This window comes from Pinus tabuliformis, chromosome 6 (genome assembly GCF_031772625.1).
Source record: "Pinus tabuliformis cultivar Carrire ecotype Pingquan chromosome 6, CPIR1, whole genome shotgun sequence".
Classification (NCBI taxonomy): Eukaryota; Viridiplantae; Streptophyta; class Pinopsida; order Pinales; family Pinaceae; genus Pinus; species Pinus tabuliformis.
The window spans coordinates 971,925,176-971,946,438 of NC_142292.1; the positions used below are offsets into that span (position 1 = coordinate 971,925,176).

At 40.7% G+C, this 21,263-nt stretch overlaps 1 protein-coding gene across 1 annotated transcript in view; it reads left to right on the forward strand.

Moving 5' to 3' along the window:
- The window catches only part of LOC149262233 (Transport protein particle (TRAPP) component), a 228,954-nt gene that overhangs the window by 159,064 nt on the left and 48,627 nt on the right, over positions 1-21,263 (forward strand). Inside the window, exons 6-8 of the mRNA XM_089423728.1 lie at positions 12,128-12,204; positions 12,401-12,467; positions 12,673-12,780. Coding sequence (XP_089279854.1) covers positions 12,128-12,204; positions 12,401-12,467; positions 12,673-12,780 — 252 coding nt within the window. The remainder of the gene's footprint in view (positions 1-12,127; positions 12,205-12,400; positions 12,468-12,672; positions 12,781-21,263) is intronic.

Sequence of the window (21,263 nt, forward strand, 5' to 3'; positions counted from 1 at the left end):
CTCCCAAAAAGTTGAGTTTCACCACCCCAAAGTTCTCCTTAATTCTCCCGGCAAACCCCAACTTCTCTCGAACTCCCACGTGTGCCCAAAAAATGGCTACTACGCAGACCTTGGATGTACAAATTTGTATTGCCTCCAATCAACAACCTTCTGCCCCAAAACTCATCAATTAGCTTGATCTTCCCTTGGAGCTTCTATGCTAAATTTCTCCTAGCAAACATCGCCTGGAAGATAGCTGAGATGAGCAAAGCGTGATTCCCTCCCGCGTCCTCTTGGAATACACGCTGGTTGAGAGAAAGGCTGTATGTTTAGCTCTGAATCCCTCCAAAATCTCCTCCAACTTGGCACAATCTTACGTCCCTACGGTGGCACTCGTAGTCCACTGAAAGGAGGGTGAGCTCTCCCCTTGGAAAACTCTGTGTTGAACAACACTGTGACCCGACTAAGTAGCTCGAGCAATAACAGAAAGTATGATTGACAAAAGACCCCAAAAGTTGCTGAGCTTCTTCTATTTATAATTTTTGAGGTTCCTTTCCCATGTGGGTCCCTCCAACAAGCTTTTTGACTCCCTTCCTCGGCAATTCGAATTTCCTCCTAAGCAAGTGCGTTTTACAAATGAGTGTGGCCCCCACGTTCCATTAGCAAAAATATTTCGGCCTCCCTTTTTCATTTGGCTTATTCCAAAAATTCATGGGTCCCATAGTCAACAAAAATGGCAAAATTGTGGAAATAAACTTAAGGAAAATTATTTTAGGAAGGGACATTACAACATGCAAGATCCCCCCATCTCCAATTTCCTCCAATCAGTAGTGACCTGCCCAAGGGAGCAGAGCCACTGGACATCCATCGCCACATTGGTGTCTGACACATCCACAACAAAGAAATGATCTGTCACCGAGTAGTTCCCCATGGTCATTGTCAAAGAGGGGACATATCAAGTACATTGCATAGTCCTATCCCCCAATACCAACACTGAAAACCCCTCGAACTCCTCTCTAGTGATACCCTGCCTCTGAACCATCTGTGTGTTAATGAAATTGTGGGTGGCCCCACTGTCTACCAAAACTAAGACAAGTTGCCCTTGCACTGTGCCTCTGATCCTCAGGATAAAAAATTTGGGAACTCCACGCAAAGAAGTGAGGATTCCCCTAGATGGTGCGAAAAGTGCTCCCCTCTTTGCATGAGTCTCGTTGTCACCCCCGCCTATCTCCAACTCCACGTCATCCTCCTGGTTGCTATCCAAGAAGACCTCAATGTAGTGGGCCTTGCTAGTTGTGCATTTATGGCCTGGTGCCCCAGGCTCCTGACAAGTGAAGCATAGCTTCCTCCTTCGGAGGTCTCTCCTGGTCTCCTCATCTAACTACCCACGCCCTTGGGCTGCTCACTGTCGTGGGGGCCTTCTGTCATTCCCCTTTTGTAGGTAGGGAACCCGTGATGGTATGGGTGCTATAGTCTTGGGGATTGCCCCCTGTAAATCCTTGACGCAAGTCACAACCTCCTGCAAAGTAGTGGGTCTGCAGGATTTCACCAGTCCACACAATGGCTCAAACAAACCCTCTATAAATGTGTACACCCGCCTGACATCAAACAATCTGGCACCATGACTGAGACCCTAAAAACTTTGATATGTACTGCTCTCAGTGGCCAGTCTGCCAAAGTTGGGACAACTCCCTGAAATGAGCCTTCGAGTTCCTCCTATCAAAAAGCTCCACCACTCTCCATATAGAGTCCTCGTAAGAGGTCACGCTGACATGCCCTAGTGTGGTCAAGCCATGAAACCACCAATCGTGTGCCTCTCCCACCAAGTGCAAGGTAGCCATTTTGATGGCTTCCACCTATGTCATCCGATTAAGTTGGAAATAGGTATCTAGCTTCTCCACCCAAGCTCGAGCTGTGCACTTGGTAGATCCATCATACGTGGGATACATGGGAAAATGCATCCTCCTCCCAATGCTATGCTGCAACTCTGAACTTTGCATACTGGGACCCCCATTGTACTTGCCCTTCTCGTTCTGCTTGCGCTGGCAATAATCTCTGAAGGACAAGGCTGCCTTGAAATCTTCTCCTATGGATTGCCATTCCCTGAAATACTCTCCCATGGGCATCTGATCATTCAGACCTCCTTGCTCACTAGGTGCTAAAGGTAGAAAGGTAGGCAATGTGGTCCTGGTTGGCCCTTTGAGAGCTGGTGATGGGTGGTCGTCTAAGTCACCGGATTCGTCCTAAACCCCCTACGAATCCCGAATCCAGTGAATCCGACACGATTCGGTCCGGATTTGTGTCCAAATCACAGGAAACGTCGTGTCTGTTTCTGACACATCGAATCCAAGGTCGTGTCGTGATTTTCAAAAGCGTGTCGCGATTTTGGGACACGTGTCCGGTTTCCAGGACTCGCTAAGCTCAGCGCGGGAATGAAAAGGGCGTGTTTGCTCATTAATATTGTCATTTGGCAAGTGATTTGTGCTGTTGGCAAGTGATTTGTGCTGTTGCAGCAAGGAGTAAAGCATTCAGCAAGGAGAATCGACCAGGTAAGTTCTAATCTCACTGTTCAAACTTCAGTGTTTATAGTTTACGTTGAGCAGCTCCATTACCAGTCAAGCCCTTTGACAATCCTTGGTCTCGGTCTCTAGCTCCATTACCACTCCAATCACACTGTTATTCAATGGTCAACCACTCCAATCGCAGCAAAGAAGGGTTATAAACTTATAACTTATAAGTTGTGAGTTATATTGTTATTTATCAGTGTCTTCTAACTTCTAATTTATGAGCTGTCATGAGATGTATAGAAGTATTTTGGAAGACTTGATAGTATAAATAAAACAGTGAGGGTATGGTCCAACAAATAAAATTTTGTGCCGAACACCTACAGCAAAGTTATAACGAAACTTCCAAGTTGTATGATTGCTGTTGGATTGATGGAAACCTTGGCATTGTAAACATTTTGATCACAGAGCTGAGAGAATCGATGTTTCAAATCTTGAATGCTGTGAGCCTGTGACACTTAAAATTGATTAATGCACAGTCAGTGACCAGATTAACATTGTGTTAGGTGGTGTAATGTCCTGAGGGGATTTTTTTCCCTTAGGGTTTAAGAAAATAAGAGAATATTGCACCAAAATTCCAACACTTTTTCAACTATCTTTAATGACCATAAAGATACAGTAATAGGTAGATAAATAACATCAACAGAATCCCTTAATTTATATTTCTCACAGTTTTACTTCCTAATGCAGTTATAGCATTTGGCAATTAGGAGCAGTAGTACACAAGGAAATTGCATTTCTATTCATATTTGGTAAACATGAAACCAGGTCCTTATATATGGATTTAACCCAAAGTCTGTCAATAATTCATACTACAGTCTACAACTAAATTACTAGTCACTGTACTAGTCAGTCACACTCATCCTCGGCCTCTCCTTCCACAGGATCAAACTGCAATCTTGGAGAAAACTTGGCTGCCCAAATACACTGAAATCCTGTACGAGCTTGGCATGTCTTTTGCAACCTTGAATTTCCAAAAGACATGCTAAAACTGTCTCTGTTCTAAGACTGGCATTTCACCTCCATTTTTTTGCATTTTTTACAGCAGTTTGTATATGATTTTCATTTTTTATTTACAAATTTGTGCATGCTTTGTAAGTTTGTTCATTTTTTTTACAGGTAACAGTGTTCATGGCTCAATCAAAGGCAGCAGCAGTTAGGGGGCAAAGGAAGGGCAAGAATGTCATGGGTAGAGATGCCCTTCCTCCCCCAATATCATCAGAGTCTGCTGCAAGTAATGTTGAGGGAAGAGAACTTAAAGACAATGATAAATATCCATTGTGGAAATATGTCACAAGAGAGGATGCGCTAGACAACAAGGGAAAAGGAGGAGGCAATATGCAATGGAAATGCAATTTTTGTAACATTTCTTTCAAAAGCACATATTACCATGTGAAATCACATTTGTTGGCTTTACCTGGTTGTGGGATTGGATCTTGTAGAGCTATTACTTCACAAAAGAGAAAAGAATTGCAAAAGGAGGCCAATGTTAGTATGGAACATGTGGCACTGGCTTCAAAATAAAAAATAGCCAAGAATGAAGACCCCCTTCCATTTTTGAGGAAAGCCAACACCAAATTTCCATTTGACAGTTCTACTTCTACTGAGGGACAAGCATCAAAAAGAAGAGCACTTGGTCCAATGGACAAGATTTTCCAAAAAGAGAGACGGGAAGAGCTTGATCTCACCATTGCCTTCTTCTTCTATCAAAATTTCATATCATTTAATGTTGCACATTCACCTTTATTTGTTGAGATGTGCCGAGCTCTAACTCAAGGGGCTCCAGCAGGGTATGTGCCTCCTGGGTCAGAGAAGATGAGAACCACATTGTTGACGAAGGCAAAAAAGAGGTGCAAAAAATGCTTGAGCCTATTGTGGCAACATGGCCAATATCTGGGGTTAGCATTGTTTCTGATGGATGGACAGATCCAGCACGACACCTAATCATCAACTTCATGGTGTCTTCCTTGAATGGTCTAGTTTTGATGAAAGCAGTGGATACACTTGGCGAATACAAGGATGCACAATTTATGGGTGAGTTATTTATTAAAGTTGTTGAAGATGTAGGTGTTGATTCTTGTGTGCAAATCATTACAGATAATGCACCTGTTTGCAAGGCTGCTGGCATGATTGTGGAAGCTAAATATCCACAAGTGTTTTGGACACCTTGCATTGTCCATTCATTGAACTTAGCATTGAAATCCATTGCTTCTGATGTGCTTTGGATTGGAAGCATTATTGAGGATGCAAGACATATCCGTAACTTTGTGCAAAATCATACAAATGCCCTCACTATCTACAAGGAGTACAACAATCTATCATTGTTGAAGATTGCTGATACACGGTTTGCATCTTCATTCATGATGTTGAAGAGGTTGAGGGGGGTCAAGACCGCTCTTGAGTCCATGGTTTTTTCTGAGTTTTGGTCTTTTTGGAGAAAGACAGATCAGGCAGCCTCTAAAAGAGTGAAGGACACAGTGCTAGATGATGCTTGGTGGGAGAGGGTAGATCTAATTATTCGGATCATGGATCCTATCATTTCTTTGCTTCAAGTTGCAGATACAGACAAACCCATCCTAGGAGAGGTTTATGAGAGATGGGATTCCGTGATTGAGTCTGTGAGGAGCATTATTCTACAGAGTGAGTGCCCCGAGTATGATACATCAACCTCTGCCTTTTGTGATACCATACATGATATTCTTGTCAGCAGATGGGACAAGAATTGTACACCTTTACATTGTTTGGCTCACTCATTGAACCCCAAATACTACAGCCATGAGTGGCTGAATGGTGGACCTTCCCGCAGATTCCCTCCTCACATGGATGGTGAAATCTCACAGGGGAGGAAAGAGGCATTCAGGCGGATTTATCAGGATAGTGCATTGCTTGCTGAGGTGGAGGATGCCTTTGCAGAGTTTTCCACTGGCAGTGGTCGATTTGGAGGTTATGATGTGATTAGAGACAGGGGGGTTAAGAAGCCCTATTCTTGGTGGGCAAATCATGGGGCAACAAGCCCTCCTCTTCAGCAGTTAGCCATGAGGCTCCTCTCTCAGGTGACTTCATCCTCTTGTTGCGAGAGGAATTGGAGCACATATGGGAATTTGCATAATGTGAAGAAGAGCAGGCTTGAGCAGTCCAGGGCAGAGACAATGGTGTATGTGCACACCAACCTTCGTCTTATTTACAGGCAGAGGGAAGAGTGGTTGAGGGGAAAGACAAAGATGTGGGATGTCTTTCCTGATGATATGGGTTTGGACACCACTGTTGAGTTGGCATTGGCCAACATGGATCTCAGTGATCCAGTGCTAGACCCTGTTAGTTTTGATGACTTAGAGGGGTCAACCTCCATACCAGCAGATGCAGAGGCGACTATGGATACAGGGGAGGAGGAGGATGCAGAGGAGAGCAGTGGGGACCATGATGATGGGGACAGTGATGCTGATTCTGATGCTAATTGATGCCTTGAGGCTTGTATACTTGTAGGCTGTAGTTGTTTTATATTTTCTATTTCTATTTGCCATTGGCATTGCACCAACACTACCTATGTAACACATTTTGATTTGATGACTTAATGAGAAAACTACAGTTGTCAGTGTGTTTATCTTACTATCTTGTAGTTGTAAGTTGTCTTTCAGTTATGAATTATGAATCATGATTTAAATTTTTAATAGATTTATCATTTATGTGACCAGTACCACTGACATTTATTTGAATTTTGTATGTACTATGCATGCTAATAGCTATAGATGAAGATCTATGTTTGAAATCAATAAATTTGTATCATTAATTAAAATTTGTGTAAGAAATATGATAATATCTAATTTTTAAATATATATATATATATATATATATTTTTTAAATATATATATATATATATATATATATATATATTTTTTTACGTGTCCTAATGTGTCCTGTTCCGGGGGGTCAGCGTGTCCGAATCCGACACCACGAATATCGAATCCTACGTGTCCCGAATCCCTGTGTCAGGTGACTTAGGTGGTCGTACTTTTGTGAAGCCCTTGAAGTCTCTCCAAATAGGAACTCACGATGGATGCTCTTGTCTCTATTCTGCTGCTTGATTGCCTTCAACATCTCCTTCTGTCCTTTGGCTAAATCTTTTAGGGCCTTCAAGAAACTAGCTATCAGAAGTTGCTTCCTCCTTACTCTTTGGGTTCCCCATATTTGCCACTACTACTGCCTTACCACGTGCCTCAGTATCATGTGTAATCTCCAACTCCCTCTCCTTGCTTCGGTACCTCTGCCTTCGGTAAGTAACGTTTTGCCTATCCTCGTTCATAGGAAGGATCCCGCATGACCGAGCCAAGATTTGAGCTTTGATATCACTGTAATGTTCCTAATTAGGAAAAACAATGATATGCAAACCAAAATAGTACATGCAACACAAAAATTCAGAAAATTCAGTGAACACCCATAGAAACTCCAAAAATGCCATCTAGCTGAGCCATTTTATTAAATATATGGAGCAAGAGTACAACGGTATGGATGGAGTGCACTTGGGCTTGCCTCGATGGCAAGCGTGACAAGACCCAGGTGATGAAATAGAATATGCCTGGATGAGAGAATGAGCTTCTCCAATGATGCCCTGCGCTGCCCTAGAAAACTGCCCTGTCTACTGGAAAGATACTGCTGGAAAGTCCACCTTTGGTGCTTAGAAAATTATGCAAAATTAGCCCCAAGCTGCTCTCAAATAACCCACCAAAACCTAGAAAGGGTTTGGTCTGGTTCTGACCCCTGAAATTCGGCCCCAATTACCACGTCCTCCTCAACTGGCTAGAAAATAGTAAATACAGCTTGTCTGCAAACTCCCTGAAAAAGCCCTCCAATCACTCCCAAAATGTTGAGTTTCACCACCCCAAAGTTCTACTTAATTTTCTCGGCAAACCCCAACTCCTAAGCATTTCCCTCAAACTCCCACGTGTGCCCAGAAAATGGCTACTATGCAGGCCATGGATGTACAAATTCGTACTGCCTCCAATCCACAACCTTCTGCCCAGAAACTCATTAATTAGCTTGATCTTCCCCTGGAGCTTTTATGCTAAATTTCTCCTGGCAAACACCACCTAGAAGATAGCTGAGATGAGCAAAGTGTGATTCCTTCTTGTGTCCTCCTTGAATACGCATTGGGTGAGAGAAAGACTGTATGTTTAGCTCTGAATCCCTCCAAACTCTCCTCCAACTTGGTACAATCTTACCTCCCTAGGGTGGCGTTTGTAGTCCACTGAAAGAAGAGTGAGCTCTCCCCTTACAAAACTCTGTGCTAAACAACACTGTGACCCGGCTAAGCAACTCGGGCAACAATAGAAAGTATGATTGACAAAAGACCCCAAAAGTTGTTGAGCTTCTATTTATAATTTTTGAGCTGCCTTTCCCATGTGGATCCCTCCAACAAGCTTTTCAACCCCCTTCCTTGGCAATTCGAATTTCCTCCTAAAAAAGTGTGTTTTACAAATGAGTGTGTCCCCCACCCTCCACTAGCTAAAAGATTTCGGCTTTCCTTTTTCCTAAGTCTTACTCCAAAAATTCTTGGGTCCCATAGTCAACAAAAATGCCAAAATTGTGGAAATAAACTTTAGGAAAATTATTTTAGGAAGGGACATTACAGCATGCAAGATTCCTCCATCTAGGCATGCGATGCCTCTCCCTAATGGCATAAGTTACAAGGCATGCGTTGCCCCTCCATAATGACATAAGTTACTCTTCCCAAAAAGGCATATCAAGGCATGCAAGTTTCTCTCCTTTATGGCATGAATTTGTTGCTCCTCCTATATATGTATCTCATATCATCTCTTTTCCTCACTATGTGTGCATTGTGAAAGAAGAATTCGAACTTGAGAAAGAGTTGGAGAGACTTGAAGAAGATTGCAAGAGAGAGTCTTAAAGAGTAAGGGCAGAACTTGGTGAGCCAAAGTTGACTCAGTATTTCATTGTTGATTCAGTTGAAGGGAAGGTTGAGTCAGTGTTTGCATTTGCTGCTGCTACTAGTGATGTTAATGCTTCAGCTTGTTCAGATTTGGGTGAACTTACTCATTCTCTTGATCTCTCATTGTACTCTGTATCTCTGCTGAACAATTGATATCTAATAGAAGAAGAATCTGGTTAGGTTTTCCCATTGTGGGGTTTGCCCTAGTTATTGGATCTAAATTTTCTGTGTCTCATTTTGCTCTTGGCTGTCTTCTATTGTGCATGTGGTTTATGTTCTATCTACAATTGCTTAACTAATATTGCAGCAGAAAGAAATTTTGAAATAAGTAATTGTTACAGCATAGAACATCAGAATTTCAACATAAACTTATGCCTAGTTGCCTTTATTTCACTTGCCCACCATGAGAACTTGGAAAGAGTTAACTCATATAGACATTGAGGAGAGGCTATGTGATGTTGAGACTCGAGAGAGTCTTTTCAACCTTGCCAGGTGCTGCTGGACAGTAGAGTAATTGACCTTGTTGGGTGCTGGTGGACAGTGGATAGTGGACATTGGGCATTGTTGGACCATGGATAGTGGACATTGGCCCTTGCTGGGTGCTGCTGTGACAGTAATAAACCTTGTGGGGTGCTGCTGTAACTTGTTGTCTTACTACTGTGCACCAGAGGTTTAATTTTGAACCTTGCTTGGTTTGTATTTGCCATTTGGAGGAGCTGAAATTGCTGCAGAGCTGAACTGTGTGCAATTGTAGCATATTATTTGACTGAAATAGTGAAGTTCATCGTTTCTGCATTTCAGAGGTGTCTTGTAGTTAGTAACTTGTTTGCTTTCATCATTATATGGTTTAGGGAAACAACCTTTATTTTTTCCTATTTCAGATTTCAGATTTCAGTGGTCATGGCTTTCAAATTTGGGCTAAATTTGAGTAACCATGAGAGGAATTGTACACAATTTGAGGAACCGTGATTCTGAAATCTGGGGACATGTTTCTGTGGGCAGTTTGGGCACGGATCTGCATGGTTCCTGGTTGCGACTTGTTTGCTTTCATCATTATATGGTTTAGGGAAACAACCTTTATTTTTTCCTATTTCAGATTTCAGATTTCAGTGGTCATGGCTTTCAAATTTGGGCTAAATTTGAGGAACCATGAGAGGAATTGTACACAATTTGAGGAACCGTGATTCTGAAATCTGGGGACATGTTTCTGTGGGCAGTTTGGGCACGGATCTGCATGGTTCCTGGTTGCGGCCTCTGAACCTTGGGGTGGGGGGATTGTTCCTGCAACACTGGGTTAAACCAAGAAGATGCAAAACATCATTCAGCTTAAGAGCATCACCAGATGGCATGCAAAAGGAGAACAATCCCATTTTGGTAATTGAATATTGTCATATGTGGTATCATCGCGCAACTCCACTTGTATGCTGATTTCTTTCTGTTGAAGTTTGTTGAAAGTCTTCTTGTTGAATGCCATGTTTAGAATCTAGATGCTCCACTGTCCATATGCCACCTATACCAGAGATGGTGTTAGTGGAAAGGCACCATACCATGGGGAAAGTGGCCTCAAGATTGGATGTTAACTCAGCCTCTTTGGGTGCTTTTGCAGTCCCTGCATGTTTTTTTCCTTCTAATTAGGACATTGAGATGCTTAGTGGCCGATCTTGTAGCTCTTGAAACATTTCACATGACTTGAGTCTTTCTGCCCAGCTTTGATGAATGTGAATGTTTCTTGTGACCCTTCTTCTGTCCTCACTTCTTTCCTCTTTTTTATGCGTTACCAATAAGGGTTTGATTTAGGATATCACTATTTTTCACTGCAATTGCTATTGTCTTTGTCTCCCTTTGATAAAAGCATCTCAGAGCTACTCAAAGGTAGGCATATGGTCATGATTCCAAACATTATTCGCAGAGGATTACCAAAGCTCTAAGAATTTATTCGCAGAGGATTAAATCAAGAGGCAGTCGACTTCTCAAAAAAAAAAAAAAAAAAAAATAAAAATTGAGAGCCGACCTTCCCCTCTTTTCTCTCCTCATTTCTATTTAAACCCTAAAAATCTGCTCTTCTTCTATCAAGCATTCAAGTTGTCCTGATGATGGATCCCGGTTGGGATTTGAAACGTTGGCAGAAAAATGTTCTTACTGTGGAATCTCCGGTGACTAATTTGAAAATCCATTCATTGTGATAGACGCCAACACCTCATTTTCCACCTTCATCCTGATGGCTGTGAGTTGATATTGGATTTGGGTAAGCTTCATCAAGTAACTAGATATTGTCTCTGTCACTCGTGTGAGTGGGTGAGGTGATTCTTTATAAGCAATTTCCAAGATGTATTCCACTTAGATAAGGAGTGATCAATGTTGCAATGTGCATACATCTCATCGGCTGACATCCCTGCAGAATGAGGGATCAAATGGTCCTGCATTGAATCCAAAAGAATTTTCTTCACTTTATCAACAATCTTCTCATGTGTGCCCAACAAAGGAACATCATTTAGAGCAACAACAGCCCCTTCTACAATCTCCCAAGGATCCATCTCGTCCATCAACATCTGCAGTGGACAGTTCCAAGATGCAAAGTTGGAAGCACCAAAATAGAAGATGCCAAGCACTGTACTTTAAGAATTTTGTCATAGGGATGTTAAGAATTTTGTCATAGGGGTGTTAAGAATTTTATCATTGTGGTGTAAGGGAATCTTTCCCATGTGGCACATCCATCCTACAGTTGCCCTCTTCCGAGGATAACAAGTTGAAGCAACCAAAAGCTAAATCTTACTCATCTATTGTGGTCGAGGAAGCTTCTACTGAAAATCTTTAGCATGTTGATGCAATACTCGATGTTAATATGTTCACAATCAATGTAATATCAAACTCTTTTAAGTTGAAAATTTTCATAACATGACACAGCTAGCTCAGTTTGGTGCATGCCTAGGATCAAGTGTCAAGTATATTTGTATAGAGTAAGCATGCTATGGCATGTGCTTTGCCCCTCACCTGTAAACCTGACTTGTTAATATATAGTGGAGATTCGCAATTGAAGTTATTCCTGAAAATACAACCTTAATAAGCACAAAAGGCAACTAAAACATTTTATTTATACGCTGCTAATGGAAAATTTAAAGTTTTTTTTTAGAAGTGAAGTGGTTTTCCAAAGTTCACGAGTCAAAGATTAGGCACAACAATTTATTTCCAGTTATCATAATTTGTATCAAAAGTTATCTTTAATATTTAAGATAACTGATAATGTATAACATGGGTTGCTTGAGCTGAAGAATTACATGCTAGAAATCTTAATATATTCTTCAAATGCTTGGGCAAATTCTCTTTAAATCCTGTGGATCCTGGTATATACCATCCATAACTCTGTTTACAGCAGAATATCTTGGACTTTAAAAGCCTCCATATGAGCTGATTTGATGCTACCTTTGCCCTCTGAAGTTCAAAATTTTTAATATAGAAAGATAAATGATTAACACTTGGATTGTTGTAAATTTCAATTTCCCTATGATCAGGAATAAAAGTTTAAATATTTTATTTCTGCATAAGTGAGAATATTATGTTTCTTTCAGGTATTTGTCATTCCTTTTCTTCATATATTGTTGCATACTAGTTATCACTTCACTTTTATTTCTTTGAATTGTAGGTTGCTGACTCGCTTGAAAAAGGAACAGAACATGAAGATGAGTATATGATTAGTGAAAGGGAACTTCTTGTCAATAGGTGAGCAGTTCCACTAAGTCTGGATGTCTCAAACTTTATGTGTCAATCATACCGTAGGCTTGTCAAGTGTTTTGACAGGCAGAAATTCCATGTGTTTGAGGGTATTCATTAAAACAATGAAAATATTATTATCTTGTCTCAATGCACTTTGCACAGTTTCCAAGGAGCTTTCTAATCACTCTCTTGGATTTTGAAGATTTATTTCAGTCCCAAAGGACATGGGAAACTTCAACTGCGGGGCATTTGTTGCAGGAATTGTAAAGGTATTTGCAGTCATTATTAGTGTTATTATTCACACGGGGATCTCATTTTTGTTTCATTATCAGCTGTCTAAAAAATTCGTGATTTTATCAAGTGCGATTCAGTGATGTTATTTTGTAGGATTTCATTTTTCATCTCTATTTAATTGATGTTGATAAACTGCAGTCTAAAGATTCTATAATTCTACTATTTTTGTGTCATTTGAAGGGTGTCTTAGACGGTGCAGGTTTTCCAGCAGTAGTGTCGGCACACTTCGTGCCTGTGGAGGGCCAACCTCGGCCTCGGACAACTATTTTAATAAAGTTTTCTGAAGAGGTAGAGAGAAAATAAATGCTTTTCCTTAATGCTCTGTTGTATTTACCTTTTTAATATGCAATTATAAGCTGCATATTTGCCTTTTCCACTTTCCTTGAAATTTGATATGTCACTTCCACGTTTTTCTTTCTCTTCTGGTTACAGACATTGGAGAAATACTTGGTGGCTTAAGATTGCAATTAATTTTGCAGATTTATTCCCTCCTTCCTATTCTCTTCTACCTACAGACAATGGAGAGATACTTGGTGGTTTAAGATTGCAATTAATAGCTTCTATTTAGCATGCCATCTTCCTTTCAGAATCTTTGATGATTTCCATTTCCCATGTCTTCTGTTTTAGTTTCTTCATGATGTACTCTTTGAGGTTGTCCATTTTTTTATTACCCTTCATTTATTCAGTGTTTAACAAGCTGTCTCTTGGAACCTTTCTTTCCAACTCACAATACAGTAATTGTTTTGGCTGGTGATTGCCTATGCACATAAGTCTTTTGTCTCCCAATGTCTGGATATGATTCTTGTAACTTATGTGTTTATCTTGTTTGTAGAGAGGTTAAGGCAACTTACATTTCAAAGAATGAAATGGGAAAGACTAATTTTTCTTAAATTATAAAATTATAGAGGATAAATCATTTTTGTTTTTGTTTTCCATGTCTTTAATCAGATGCTTCCTGCTAAGACTTGTGTAATGAACAGTACTACGGGAAAAACTCCAACATAAGAATCATAACATAAGAGAGGCCCCATATGGATAAATAAATATATAATTGATAATAATTGAATGATTACAATAGCATGTGATGTTCATATAGATACATTCAATGGTTATACACATGAATAGACATTTGCCCTTTGAATATTTAATATAAATATAAATATAAATATTTTATTGTTATTTATAATTATAGGTACTTTATATTTGTTATGTTGCCTACCCCTTCAAGGATGCTTTGTCCTCAATGCATAATCTAGAAAATTTGTCTTCATTCTTGCTTGTAATGCTTTTAAACGATACTTTGTTTCTGATGTTATCATAGATAAAGAAATGAGGTAGTATGATCTTCAGAGCACTGAACATAATTGTCAAATTGTTGGAGGGTTACCCCATCCTAGTTCAATCTTCAATGTAGCTATGTGTTTTTAGGGTTCTTGGATAGAACTTTTTGTACTGTGATTCCAAAGATAACTTTTATTTTGAGTCCCAATCAGCATTTTAAAACTTGGATTGAGTTGACTTGGACTCTATTGACTCATCCAAGTTGAACCCTGACTGCTTCGAGTTGGTTAGCAGCTTGGTTTGGTACCAAACCGACCCAACACTGTGGATTATATACCTACTTGGTGGAGTTGGTCCTGGACCCCACTGTGGCAGATTGTGCATGAAATTAAATTTAAAGAAAAAAACTAAAACCTAATTTATAGTTTTGCACCTTGGGTTGAAGCTGATTTTCTGTAATTATAAAATCTTATGTAGTGGAGTTAAATAGGTAACCTTTGCAGTTGTGCTCTCATCTGGAATAACTTTTGACAGCTAGTCTTACATGTTCAACAGAGATTTCAGCTGACTTCTATGACTTCCAGAAGTTAACTGGTCACTTTTGTCTTTGTGCTGCAACACTTCACATAAGTTTTGTCAAGTCTCCACGTGCTCTGCATATGCTTCCAAATAACTGATGCCTACAAGGCATCTTGCCTTTGCTATTGAAACTATCCAAAATCCCCTTTTCAGTGGTACTCCTCATGTCTTAATAGAGGTTGCCTCTGTTAATGTTTGTAGCATCGGAAGGTCTTTGGCATAGGTTAAGTGTCTAGCATGCAGGAGAGAAATCCTCTCTAGGTGCTTGTTGAGAGGAGCGAGTAATATGATTTCTTTCTTATGTTTTAACTTAGGAAAAACACATTAATCAATTTAATTAATTAATGTTGGCTATGTTACCCACCAAAAGTGGGTAACCCCATAGGAGAAATGTTTCTCCTCGCATCTCTTCTAGTCAGCCAGCGAACAGCCTCTGCAACCACCACTAGCTGATGACGATGTGCCATGCATATCTACGCCACCCGCATTAGTCGTATGTCTTCTCATGCATCTCACAGGAGCACATGAATGAAGGTGTTCTTCTGATCAAAAGGTACTTCATTCATTTTGCAATTGGGTGCTTATGCTTGTCTGTATTTGGGCTGTTGGCATGGATTATGGGGCAACGGAGGGATTTTGACTGTGATCTTGTTTCCTCACCTTAAATGAGGGGTTAATCTTTGATCCTAGTCTAGTGGGACCTCCCCTAATGGCCCAATGAGTATAGGAGGGACACTACTTATGTAATGTTCCAAATTGAAATTTACAACAATAAACAAAGGCATATACAAGGAAACAACAACCATAAACGAAATACTGCATATACACATCAAAACACCGGGAAAATAGAGTTGAACAACTGAGCCAATCTATTAATAATGATAAACCAGAGTACATAAGCAGGTAGGAACAATGGAACTTGGGATTGCTATGCAAGCTATGCAAATCCTAGGTGGTACAACTCTGATTTGGAGGAAATACTGGCCCAAACTGGAATTGCGCTCTGCCTAGTAATTTTGTTGCTGGTTGCTAAATGAAATGAGAATGTCTGCCCTGGAGAGTGCTCAGAATAAGCTGAAATTTTGTGGGTGGTCTCCTCACTAGAAACCTAGTAAAACCTAGAAAAATATCACAGACCGAAGTGGTAGAATGGCTAGCCGAAATCACTGTGCCCTGCTCTAGAAATACTATTGTTGTTGCTAAAACTGATCCAGAATTTTTGCCCTAGGGAGTGCTCAAAAAATTCTGCAAAATTAATCTCAGACTTCTCTCACCAAATGCACAAAAACCCAGAAAGGGTTTGGGTTGAATCCATCGATCCTTGATGAACCCAACAAGTGTGTGTGGCTCTCATAGCCAACAAGTGCGAGGTACAGGAGAAATAACTGTTGAAGAATGCCCCAAAAATATCCATTGGAATGTACTCTCCAACTCATGTATAAACTTCTCCGGAAAACCTTTCTTTCTCCTAGCCCAACTCCCCTCAACTTTTGTCCTCTCTATGCTTGCGCAACCTCTCCAGTGAAACTCGACGCATACCCAAAATGGAGCACTCTAGCTCTCTGAAATCCACCTCTCCCAATCTTGCAATAACATTGCAAAATCTTCGGCTAGAAAGGAGGGAAATCCTTCAAATCCTTCGGTGTTCTACTCCTCAGAGTAGGTAGCTTGTCTCCACACAAGCAATTCGAACTGCCTCTGCGCCCTGGGCGAAGCATGGACCAACTGAAGATGCCCTGCAATTTTGGCTTAATGAAATCCGAGGATGGACTTTCCAATTTCTCTCCTAGGGTGACACTCGAAGTTCATCGAAGGTAGAAGTGGAATGAAATTCCTTAATGCGAAACAACACGAGTTGCCTTGGCTAAGCAACTCAAGAGCACTAACGTTGAATTGTAAAATGATCAAAGATGCCAAGAGTGAGGCCCTCAAGCTCTATTTATAATTTGGTAGCCTCTTCTCTCCTTTGTGGTCCCCAATTTCTCTCTCCTATTTCGCACCGCTTTTCTCTTGGTGTCCCCTCTCTCTCCAATTTCTCACCTCTTCTCTCTCCTCCTTTTCTCACTAGTGTGAGTTAACTCCTTTGGGTCGAACTCTCTCTCCTTGTGGCCCCACATTCCACTAAGGCTGTGATTTTCCTTTTTCCTCCTAAGTCCCTAAGCCGAAATGTCTCCTCTTTCCAAAATCGTCTCTAATGCGGAAAATCAAAGTTGGGGATATTACAAATTGGGAAGCCCTAATTGAGATAGCATGTTCCACATATCCCCATTCCATACTTACCACTTTCCATGTTACACTATAAGCCCTATATTCCACCTCCATTCTTCAGGTCCAACTGACCATTAGCTCTTTGGGATTTGGCACTCGTACATCCTCATACTTGGGTAGGGCCCTGAACTTGACCCTAGGAGGTTGATGAAGCTAAAAGAAAAGGAAAAAGAAAATAATGGCCACAAAAGAAAATCAAAGAATATCAAAACACAAAATATGGCTGGGACATACATATTAGCATGTGGGCAAAAGCTTAGCATGAGCTCTACCTCACCCCTTATGGCCGTCACCTAGTTCCTGAGCCCCATATTGCTCCTATACATCATGAAAAAAGAACCCTTGCATGCCCCAACTCCTAATGGGCAGTGAGTTGCCTACGAGGGTAATAAATGCTATACATCATACAAAGCAAGATCTAATCCTTTGAGGTACGAGTAGTGATACGAAAAAATAAAAAAAAAGGAAAAGGCACACAAGAGGGGTGGAAAAACAAAGGCTTGGTTGGTAACTCATGCATCCATGATCAGTCTCTCCTCACATCTATACACTTAGGACGAGGATCCCCCCATGCTGGTTCTTTTGATCATGGCACTTGGCCATGAAGTCTTGTCCCCTCCTATGTCATTATTATTCACATAACACTTGTTTAATTGAAGGATGGACTAAGGAAATGTCACCTCTCCATGGGGGCTAGAAACACCTAATAGGGTTGTTCTTTAGCCACTCCTACCTAGGGAGGGAACACCATTGCGAGTTCAAAGACCCAAATTTGGAAGGGAATCCTTGTTTGATGTGCCAAATGGCCCAATGCTTTCAAGCTTGGTCCACTTAGATGCAAAAATGATTATTGTACCTGATGATTTGTTGCTTTCACAAGACTTTGTGATGTTATCATTAGGTGGTTTCACAGTCCGGGCTTGGCCCCCTTAAATGGTACTAGGATCCTAGAGGAGCATATTGGGACCCATAGTTGAGGCGTTGAGAGCCATGGGACTCCAAGCAACAACAAAGCATCATATATACCCTTGGTCACCTCTAGCACCCATAATGTTTTGGCACTTTGCCCTGCATTTGATGATTTTCGGTACGATGCACCTGGATCTAGCATGCCCCTAGTTGACCTGAGCACTTTGTGAAGGAGAGCAGCTGACCTAGTGCCCAGATGAGGATGGTCTCACCCCTTGAGACATGGGAGGGCTAGCATCACCTTGGAATCCCTCAACGTAGGAGTAGAGATAGGCACTATGGCCATTTGGAGACCCATGAGACCACATTTTGACCCCAAGATGCAATTTGGGGCCAACAGTGAGATTTTGACAGAGACCTAAGGGCCAACCCTTAGGAGATGATTTTATAGGGCTTTTACACATCACTTAGCACCCTAAGCCCTTAATGTATGCCCTAGAAATGCTCATGCATGGATGCCACCAACATAATCAGCCCTATGACTCACACGTGTGGGTAATCTTTTATATTTTGTCTTGGCTAGTTGGTCGGTTTGTGACCTAACTTAATCATTGTGTCATAATTTAATGTTTAGGGGCTTTAAGGCTAAAATAAGCATTCAAATTCCTTATTTAAATAGAGGAGAGATTCATTTGTATCTCATCATTACGACTTGGATATTTCGGCCTCTCTTTAGAGAATTTTGACTCTCTTTTCTTGTGGTAGAGAATTGAGATGTGACCTATAGGCTATGAATGTACTTTGGTATTTGGAGCAAATCGTTTGTCTTTGGAGCTATTGTCTTGGATCAATGAATGGAATTTGATGCACATGATCTTGTAAGTGAGCTTATTGTTGAATAATTATTCCTTAGTCTAATGTATGGAATATTTTGAATCTAGGGTTTGTTATTATGCCCTAATTTGTTGAAAATCTATTTGGTAGAATCTAGGCATCATTATCACATGCATTACTCATTAAATAACATGTGAATGATTATTGTAATGTCCTAGGGTAATTTTCAGCCCTTAGTGTTTCTATTTTGGCTAGGGTTCCCAATAGGACAGTACAAAATTCATTCATTCATATATCAGTGGGCATTCATTTATGTAATATACTAGTATAAAATATCATTCAATAGTAACAATAGGCATGCATGAATAATCTATGATTTGTTAGCAACAATACAATTCTTCTCAAAACCCAATGAGTAGGGCTGACTGCCCAAGTAAGGGAAATATATTTAGCCAATAACCCAATATTGATTTTTATAGTCACAATTGATGAACCAATATCCACTGCCTTATATTATACAATCCAATTCAACGATTTCTTTACTAATCTACCAACTGCTATGCTACACTAAAATCTTGTGTGCCTCTGCTGTCTGCAACAAAACTCAGCGTTACTGCACCTTCGCTGTACTAGAACAGTGATTTGGTGCTTCCTGAAAGAGAGCAGGCAAGTTCTCGGCGCTGCAGCTCAGCCCTGCGACCCTTGACCCTGCAGCCTGTTATGTACCTGTGGCATCCTGCGGACCTGCGGCTGTGCTCCCTGAACCTCAGGCCAACCTCAAAACTAGCTGATGAACTTACTCTTCTTAACAAGCCTCAGACCGAGTTTTTCATTGAACAAAGAGCTTCTCAATGTACCAAATCAACAGAACTGTTCCAAAAAAATGCTGTGCCAGAACAAGGAAAATGGTTATCTAGGTAGGTTGGGATCAACTCCACTGAAACTAGATGAAAGGATTAGATTGGGTGGGATCACCTCCATCGAAGCTAATCAAAAGAAGCGGTCCTAAAATCCTTAGTGCCTCAAGCTCAAGAAAATCAGAGATATTCAATCCAAATTGATGATGATAAATGACTCCAACTCTCCTCTATATACATATTTCCCCATAGGGTCTCTATTGTGAGGGGTTGCAAGTGCAACCCCCAATTTGGGCTTTTTGCCCCAACCGACCCAAAATTTACCCAGTGGTGCCCCAAACATTGGATAATTTGGGTTTTCCCCCTTTATCAAAACTATAGCCTACGGGGTTGGATAGGCTATTCTGTCCTCCCGTGGGAAATTAATTCATTGGAGACATTACAGTCCCCCCTTCCCAACATTGCTTGCCCTCAAGCAATGGCTTGTCTAGGTGCCTCATAGCTGTCATACCAAGCATACCAACACCCCCTTTTTCCTCTTGCAGTATGATGATCATAATGCTGGTGGGAAATATCATCATGCAATAGTTGTTGTTCCCTCTTACTGGATCATAGGTGGAAAAAACACAGTTGTATATTGTTGCTGATGTAGATTTTATTTCTCCTGGTGTAGCAACAATCTTCCATGGTACTAATAATAAGTGGCATAAAATTGATCCCTTTGCTGGATACAAAAATCTTGCAGTAGTTTCCCCATGCTGCCTCTGTTTGACTGTTGTCTTCACATCACTCGTAGGTGGACTGTTTTCCTTTTTGTTTTCAGAGATGAAAAGCCTTATTCTTATGGACCAACTTTTCTTTTTCATAGCATTTGTTATCCCACAATAATTTGCAGCACAGCGAACTGCAACACCACTTTTATAACAAAATTTGGCATATAGTTTAGGGACATGAGATTCTCCTGGAAAATCAACAACCTTTGCATCCCAATTATGTAAATAGTGGCTCTTAAGTGAAGTAGAAAATTTGCGTAGATAGAACTTAACATTTCCTTGTTTATTTCCACTGCCACATACCTATTTTCATGCTTTTGATGGTGCTTCTTACAGTCAGTATGCCTTGTGTTTCCTCCTTTTATAAGACCACCCTCAACTTCAGGGGATTTTGATGCTGTGATCAGATTTCCTTTGGGGTCCTTGCCATCTGACTTTGACTTGTTTTTGCCTGCTGTTTGTTCCATATTTGTTTGACCTCTGATTTGAGTGTGAAGCTCCAACATACCTTTAGTTGGTCTATCATGTGAAGTTCTAATGAGCTTTTCCTTGTACATATCCGGGAACAAAATATATCTGTTCTTCATAGAAGATGATCTCATCTTCTACCTTGTACCTGTCATCATGGATGAGTCTGTCCAACAATTCGCAGGAAAATTTATTTTTTGTGTATTCCACTAAGAAGTAGGCTCTCCAATCCATCAAGAATGTGCATGTGTCATGTTCAACATTCTCTTTGCACCCAGTATCATACGGTTTTAAGCTGTTATTTGATGATCTGCGACTTCTATTTTGACAAGCTATCATGCAAGTGACTTTGTTGGGTATGACCTCCATTTCCTTGGCTATTACAACAAAGGGGCCACCATTGGTCATGCATCTTAGTACTACCTTGTTGTCGTTTGGATCTCAGAACTCCATTTCCATCGCTTGGTAGTTCATTACGAATCTCCCTAGCGAGTACCACCATTGTACTCCTAGCTCCACATTGTCAATTCTATTCCCTAAAAATCATCAGTAAGTTTACCTACTGTGACGCTCAAAAGTGGAACTACTTGTGTGCATGTCATATGATACCCATCAGCTGCCCTCACTTTGAAGCCTTCAAATTTTTGGGCAAGGATGCCTCTCCTTACCACCATGGCTACATGGATAAAGTTGTATGTTGCTCCACCATCAATCAATGCCATGATTCGTTGCCCTTGTATAACACCCTTGATTTTGAAGGTGTGATATTTAGGGATTCCTAAGAGAGTGGTGATAGTACCTC